The sequence below is a fragment of the Coprinopsis cinerea genome, assembly GCF_000182895.1.
Source record: "Coprinopsis cinerea okayama7#130 chromosome 2 map unlocalized cont3.2, whole genome shotgun sequence".
Classification (NCBI taxonomy): domain Eukaryota; kingdom Fungi; phylum Basidiomycota; class Agaricomycetes; order Agaricales; family Psathyrellaceae; genus Coprinopsis; species Coprinopsis cinerea.
Genome location: NW_003307543.1, coordinates 2144699 through 2153096, shown reverse-complemented (window position 1 = coordinate 2153096; position 8398 = coordinate 2144699). Strand labels below are relative to the sequence as shown.

Genomic DNA, 8398 nt, shown 5'->3' with positions numbered 1-8398 from the left:
AACGTTCGTACGAAAAGGTCATCTGAGCAAACTGGCAAATCCAGTGTAAAGAAATAGAAGCAAGGAAAATAACGACACGGTGGAATAAGAAATAGAAGAATAACAGAACAAGAACATACTTCGAATACACAATACGAAACCCGTTTGACAGCTTGCCAAGCGCGCGTCTAAAGTCCACAGGATTATCCGGCGGATCCGAGAGTTCCGGCACAGCCGCGAGGCCGCGCGCGCCAGTCGTGACCTTTCCCACGCTCCGCGAACGTCGCGCGTCAAAGTCGAGAGAGGAACCGGCGGGCTGGAATGAAGTGGGTATAACAAATAAAATGTATAAGAGAAAATACAAATAATAATATCGAATGGTGTTGAGGGTGAAGGAAGGGTGTAGTTGTACGTATCGAGACCCGGCGGTTGCACGAGCCCTGACACGGACTGTCACTGTCTCAAACAGATTTTTGGCGACCCACAGGCAAATACCCAGTACAGGCACCCCTCGCGCACTTCTGCCGGGTTCTAATACCTTCACTCGCACTTTCCCCAACTTGACACCATTATCCGCGGTTCAACTTTCGACTCCAGCCATATTTGAACTCCCAACTTACTCTCTCCTCGTCTTCAACTATTGAGCCTCTGCTCCAGTCGTCCCTTGTGCTTGTTGTAAGGCATTCCTCGTCCGATCCTATGGCCCAGGCAGCTTACAGTACACAATAAAGGTACACATTTTTATAACACAAGACCAATCCTATAGCACTGATACTTAGCTTTATGACACGCCCAACACAGAAACCCAGTTGGGTATTACTTCAGAATGGCAGTGGTTCGAGGTGTGAAAGTTAAGCCTACTATGACACTAATTATGACCTTTAATGCGAGCCCAAAACCAAGGGAGACACACTATTAATGTCCAAGATATGAATGATGCTCTCTCCTCCCCCAGCCCAGACACCTGGTCGGGTACTTCTTCAGAACAGCAGCAGTTTGAGGTGCAAAGGTTGGCCGTCTTATAGCACCAATTATTAGCTTGAATACACACTCAAGGCCAAGGGAAACACACAATTAATATATGAGATATAGTCTATAGATGGTCCTCCTCCTTCCCAAATCCCCAGCCTCATGTACCCGGCTGCAATCTCCTCCACAATGGCGGTGAATCTTAGCATCTCATAACACCAATTATTAGCTTCAAAATGAGCCCAAAATCAAAGAAAACACACCAAAGATGAAGGAGATATCAGTAGTTGTCTTCTTTCTACCTCAACTCCAGGTACCGGTAGAGCATTAGCTTGGCATTGGTTTGGCTGATGCAATAAGCGGAACTGATTGAGTCCCAGTTCTGCTTATTGCGTCATTGCGGTGTTTCAGACTCCGACGCAACTGCAGCAACGTGTTTTTGCAGCTACAAGGTTTTATAAAACCCCTTTTTTATTTTTATTTATATTTTTTTCTGTTAATGTTACTTAGAGTATTCTATATGACAGGAGAGAGGGAGTTTTACATGAATATACCAAAAGATATCCAGGAAGTAAGTGAAAGTGAAAGTGGAGACTGAATAAATCTACAATATACCATATAAGGTAATAGTTCCCAGTTGACTGATGAAAGGGAACAAAATGCTCGCGTGCGCTCGCGTTAAATTACACTCAGCTTATTTAAGCCGAGTAACAGACTTTGGCATTACTGCGATGTTCAGGAGTTTAGAAACATCGAAACACTTACCCGCTTCTCGAGATTGAAAGCTCGAAGACAATCAACCAACGGGCGTGCAAGGTGCACACCAGTATGCGACTTAACAATCCTTCAAGACGTCAGTCAGCTAGTGAACAAAGAGCCCCATGGATCTGACGTACTTGACAAAGTCTGGCGTCAACATTTCAAGAACACCGTCAATGACATAGTGGACAGTGACACCGAGAAATGTGTAGACGTTCGGCAAGGTCCAACCATCTACCCCACATGAATCGTGCCTTTGACATTGTTCTGAAAACCCATGAGTGTTCTGTCCACGACTACGAACATTTGGATCACATGGACCGCAGCTTCACCTCGGAGTTGAAGTCTTGCACAATGTCGACGAGTTCTGGATCCTCTATCATCGCAAAAGGGCAGTTGCGACGAGCCATCCAGATGGCGGTCTTCACTCGAGTCTTGGCCAGATGGTATGTAGAGCCTTGCGCGAACAAGGTCATGGCTCCAGTCTGAGCATCGATGCATGGCAAGCAGTTGTTTGCGTGCTTGGATACATTACTGGTGCTGTCGTCATAGCAATTACGGCCCACCTTGACCGATGGGTTCCTAAACGAAAGGTCAATACAAGATTACACAGGATGAATGGAAAAGCTTATACTTTTTACATGTGAACACATATCGGACAGAATCCCCACTGGCAACAATGTCTGGCAGGCTCTTGAAGTGATTGTAGACCCCCAACACGGCAGCTATCGGATAGTGAGTAGAGATCCGTGAATACATTGTAACAAACACTCACCCAGGACTTGTTACAAATTCCCTTATCTCCTCCGCTCCGTTTCCTTTGTTTCCTTCCACACATTTCACCTTCTTGCCTTTCCGGACTCTCCGGACTTCCGTACTTTCCGTAGCTCTGATATCCTCGTTTATCCGACCTCTCCGCACCTCCGAACCTTCCGTACCTCCGCTTCCCTCGAATTCCGTACTTACCGAAGCTCCTTACTTATCGCTCTTACACTCTTCGCTCTAAACACCATTTCCTCTTGAGTTCCTTGATAACTTACAAGTCTACTATAAATACAGCCACTCTGTAGTAGATACTCCTCAGCCTGTTATCAAGAACCTTTCCTCTAGAACTTCTATCGCTCTCAGCTCGACCCTTTCTGTCTGCAATAGCGACAAGCCTCTTGAACTCGACTCCAGAACCAGAACTCCAGAACGACTGTTGGCAACGACAAGTCCTCGTTGCCCGAAGTCGTAACAGGACTGCCTTATTAGATTTGTTGGCCACGTTGTAACACTTATCGGTCACCTCAGTCACCCAGGTTGACCAGTCTCTTAGATGGATGTCTGTGCCATTTCCTAATGTGGAAGAAGATGGGTGACATCATACTAATTTAGATAAGATAGACTTTTGATGATGGAAGTCAATCAGTGATATCAGTGATTGATGTCATGCAGATCAGGTACAAGGTCATGACATCATGCAGATCAGGGTCAGGAACATGACATAAACCAGATCAGCACGGTCATGACCAGGTCACAGAAATATTTCCCAAGGCCTTGACCGCATATTTTGGTCATGACCATTTCCGATGACCACAGTCACAGCGGGAAATTTCCCTGGTTGCTCTTCTAGCATTTCTTCTAGAAAAACTGCAGTGTGCACAGATTGATAAGCTTCCACTATATGATGATACGACAAGCAACTTACAACTGTATTATGTTGCTGCTTATGCCAAATAACAATAAATTCAATTATATTTCAGTGCTGAGAATATGACCATCAGGACCCCAGACACCCCTGGGCAGGTCATGACCAGGGGCAGGGAAATGACCCTAGGAAATGACCAGAGGACGTGGTCAGACAGCTGGAAGCTAGAGCACCCAACAGGCAGGAAATTGGTGGGAAATGACCAGGACAGCCCTATCTCAAAGACCTGTGGAAATGGCACAGACGCCCATCTAAGAGACTGGGCGTCCTGTCTGACTGAGGTGCCCAGTGTCTACATTTGGGAATTAGATGGCATCCGAGTCACCCTGCCCGTCTTCGTCGACGACATCACAATCATCTCGAAAGACCAGAAGAAGATACAATGGGTCAAGGACTCCTTGGCAAAGGTGTTCAAACTCAAAGACCTTGGACCAACATCCTACCTTCTGGGAATTAAGGTTGATTACGATCGAGAGAAGCGGACACTGCAACTATCACAGAAGCAGTACATCCAGGACATGCTCGTCCGTTTCCGCCTCGATGCGGCTAACACAGTCAAAGCGCTGATGAACCCAAGTATCCGCCTAAGCAAAGACCAGTTTCCCAAGACCAAAGAGGAACGAGAAGAGATGTGAAACCTTCCTTACATGAACGCTGTGGGAGCACTCATGTATCTTGCAATCGGCACTCGACCTAACATCGCTTTCGCTGTGGCAAAACTGGCACAATTCAATTCAAACCCCGGAATGACACATTGGACAGCCGTCAAACACGTCTTCCGCTACCTCAAGGGCACCATAGATCTCAAACTCACTTATCACATGGACAACAACCCCCAACTCGCCTCTGAACTCTTCCACACATTCAGTGATGCCGATTATGCAGGATGCCTCAACACACAGACAATCAACAAGTGTTAGAACTCTACGGAACTGCAGAGTCTGGCGGAGTCGAAGGGACTTTGGCCTCAATGTATTGTTGTGCCCACGCTGGTGGTATATGGTCCAACCCGAAAGGAGAGGGGAGGGAGAAACGCGCCTTGCGGCGGAAGACAAGGAGAGAGAGAAGAGAGCCTTGCGGAGCGGAATCAGTAGCACTATGCGGATATGCGGAGTATGCGGAAAGCTCTAGCAAGCCTAAGAGGGCTCAAGACTGGACAGAGGGGAAGTTCTGTATAAGTCTGATTCGAGATTCCGGATGAGTATCTACTACAGAAATCTAGCTAGCTTATATATCTGTAGATACTCTGGATATACTCTGGGACAAGTCTGGGACAAGAGATAAAACTGAGTCATAAGAAATGCGGAATACTGCGGAATACGAAAGGGATGAGTATTGACGTCCTCCTTCTCCTCGGTCTTTCCTTCGTCCTTGGTGGTAGATTCATCTTTGACTCTCCGCGCGGTCCGCACCGGCCCTCAGTTGCGGGCCGTGTCGGTCCGCTGGTACTTTGCGGGCTGCGGACTTGCGGATGCGGACATCCATAGAGCGGACACATGCGGGGAGTCCGCATGTGCAGGAGTGGGATGGATGTGGCGGAGATGTGGGAGATGCGGGATGCGGAGAGATGATGGCGAGTGCGGGGATGTGCGGGGTCATGCGGGATCATGTGAGACTGTGCGGGGAGTGTGGGTCAAGGCTGGTGGGTTGTGGGTAGATGTGGGTGGATGTTCGAGACCCTAACAGTACCTCTCTGTTAAGGCCAAGCCCTCGAGGCTTGTATTAGGACTCGGTCCATTCACAGACTCTGATGTCCGCATTTTGCAACTCGGCATCATCAGCATGGTCGTGACTCTGCGGTGCATTTGCGGAGAAGTGAAAAAATAATTTCTTGTCCTCATGAAGTGGAAATAGAAAGTGCGGACAGGAAATGAAAGTGAGGAAAGAGAAGCGGAGGCAAGGGAGAAATTGAAGCATAACGTGCGGAGTAAGGGAAGGCATAGTGAAGCAGAGGAAAATGAAGACAAGTGGAATAAGTGGAGTAAGCGAGAACATCAAGAAGAGAGGAATACAGAACAGGAAAAAGGTCAAACAGGTAATGCATAGAGGTAGCGGAGGAAGCATAGAGAGGAAAGGAGTAATGCGGAACCACGAATTGAAGAGAAAGAAGTGGAAGAAACAGGATGCAGAAAATTGCGGAGAGCGGAGAAAGACAAAATCGGAACTTAGGAAATAAAAGGATACAAAGGAGAAGAAAAAATGCGGAGTCAACTGCGGAATACAGGGAATCACCAATGGGGACCAGGCTTGTCTGGGTACCTCTTGTGGAACTCTCCAACAATCTCTTGAGCGTGTTCAAGCTCTGTGGCAGGGAGCCAGCTGCGTTCCTCGTCTCTATTCTCGATATCCACGCCACCGCACTTCATAGAGGAGCTTTGCAATGTTTGTGGCGACAATCCAGTTTGGAGTTGAGGATCTCCGAAATCTCATATTCAAGTTCCCCATCCACCTCGATTGGAGGCGGAGGTGGTTTGTGGCGTTGCGGAATCTGAGAGGTGTAATGCGGTTCGAGCATAGAGACGTGGAAGACAGGGTGAACAGCGCAGAGAGAGTCGGGGAGGCGGAGAGTGTAGGAAACAACTTGGGCAATGATCTCGTAAGGGCCAAAGTATCGTTCCGAAAGCTTCTTGGTAGGTCTGGTTGTGCGGAAGAACTGGGCTTTAACGAAAACTCGGTCACCCACCTTGAAGTCTGGCGGAGGTAAGCGCTTCTGGTCCGCATAGCGGCATGCGGACTCCTGCGCGCGAAGAATGGCGAAACACCAGTTGTGGCACTAGGCGCATTGTTGTACGCAAACTCCGCAAGTGGGAGGAGTTCATGCCAGTTGTCCTGCTGGTAGTTACAGTAGGTCCGCAAATACTGCTCAAGCGTCTGATTGACCCGCTCTGTCTGTCCGTCTCCTTCTGGGTGGTAGCCGGATGTGAAGTGGAGCTTCATGTCCAGGGCTTCCCCCAAACTGCGGAAGAAGTGGGAGACGAATTCGGAGCCGCGGTCGGAGGTTACATGGCCAGGAACACCATGTTTGGAGAAGACGTGGAGCACAAACAGTCGCGCAAGCTCTGCGGAGGTGAGGCGGGAGTCTGTCGGAACAAAAATGGCTTGTTTCGACAGTCTATCCACCACCACCAAGATATCCGTGTATCCGCCGGATGCGGGGAGCTGTTCAATGAGATCCATCGAAATGGAGTCCCAGGGGCGGAGCGGAATAGGCAGGGGCTTCAGCAAACCATAAGGCTTGTGACGCGGAGACTTGTTGCGCTTGCAGACTGTGCAGGAGCGGACATAGTCCGCAACAAAAGTGCGGAGTTCCGACCAGACGTAGTCGCGGCGCACCAGCTCAATCATCTTGTTCTTGCCATAGTGTCCCGCAAGCGGATGGTCGTGTTTGAGCTGAAGTACGCGGAGGCGGAGTGCGGAGTCGTCCGGAATGTAGATGTGTCCGTCCTGGCGGAGTATACCATCTGCGGAGAGAGTCCAGCAAGGGTTGGAAGGTGTGGGGAGGTGTTTGGAAGCGATTTCGTCTGTGGAGTAAGCAGCCTTGATGTCCTTGAGGAGCGCTCCCTCATCAACTACGACCGATGCGCGGAGTGCGGGGAGCATGATTGAAGTTGCACGGAGAGATGCGGACAGCTGCTCATTGGTGAAGGTGGGTCTGAAGTTGTGGGGATTGAATGACGCATAGTCACTACCTCCCTGTTTAAGGTAGATGTCCTAATGTCTAGTGAGGGCATCGGGCTTCGTCCCCAGCTTCCCAGGGCGAAAGCGGATGACAAGGTTGAACTGGGAGAGATACTCCGACCAGCGTGCTTGCCTGCGGGTGAGGACCTTGGAAGTGGCGAAATATTCCAAGTTCTTGTGGTCCATCATCACATTCACAGGCTCCGCAGATCCCTCGAGGTAATGCCTCCAGATCTTGAAGGCCTCAAAGATAGCCAGGAGCTCCTTGTCATGGACATCGTAGTTGAGCTCCGCAGCTTGGAAAGTGTGGGAATGGAATGCGACAGGATGGATTTCGCCAGAGTCGAGTTGTTGGGACAGAATAGCGGCAAGGGCGTAGTCAGAGGCGTCAGTTTCCACAATCAGGGGTCGGGTTGCCAGTGCACCAGGATGGGTGCGGAAGTGAATGCGGACTTGAGGGTTTCAAATGCGGAACGTGCGGAGTTGCCGAACAAGAAAGGGGTGTCTTTGCGGGTGAGATGTTGAACTTATCTTATCTTATTGTAGATTAGATTAGATTAGTACGACTGAGTCCAGACTCTTCTGGAATGTTCCACTGTAGAATGTTCTGGAACATCACATGATGCATTACTCATCATTGCATCATTATGAGTCATACATAGTCATGGCTTACTCATTTGATTACTCATTCGTATAGCCTCACACAGCCTCTGTCACACTTACTATATTTAGGTAGTTTATGTCACATTCATCACATACCCTGTACAGTATAAATACTGACCTCTGTGGTCTAATTCGTATAGCCTCACACCAGCCTCCGTCACACATACTATATTTAGGTAGTTTATGTCACATTCGTCACACACTCTGTACAGTATAAATACTGACCTCTGTGGTCTCTAATCGATAACTGTCTTAGCACCAGTTTTACTAGCCACTAAGTTAGCCTCACTACACTCTACCTCCTGGTAAGTTCTAGAGTACACACCTGTAGTATATAGTGTTTGCTCGTCAAACACGTTCGCGGATGTAGTGATAGCGAACATCGATGTGTTTGATTTGACGTTCCTGGATAGGGTTTGAGCCAATGAAGATAGCTCCATGTTATCCGTGCAGATTGGCACTTTGTCGATGGGCATGCCTAATTCGTTGAACATATGCTTCAGCCACATGACCTGACGGCTACAATCAGAAAGTGCCATATATTCAGCTTCTGTAGACGAAGTAGCGATGGTCTTCTGGGCATGGGAAGTCCAACAGATAACGGTGTTGGCCAACTTGACGATGAATCCAGTCACGGACCTGCGTTTGATGGGATCAGCA

The 8398-nt window shown here is 48.6% G+C and overlaps 1 protein-coding gene across 1 annotated transcript; it reads right to left on the bottom strand.

Moving 5' to 3' along the window:
* Nucleotides 1-2018: 2018 nt before the first annotated feature.
* On the bottom strand, nt 2019-3074 carry CC1G_12541 (hypothetical protein; the record flags this gene model as incomplete). The annotated part of the gene is made up of 5 exons (XM_001833472.2): nt 2019-2289; nt 2483-2596; nt 2674-2709; nt 2748-2850; nt 3005-3074. 5 exons carry the CDS (start codon nt 3072-3074, stop codon nt 2019-2021), a joined length of 594 nt encoding a protein of 197 aa, XP_001833524.2.
* Between the last annotated feature and the right edge of the window lie 5324 nt (nt 3075-8398).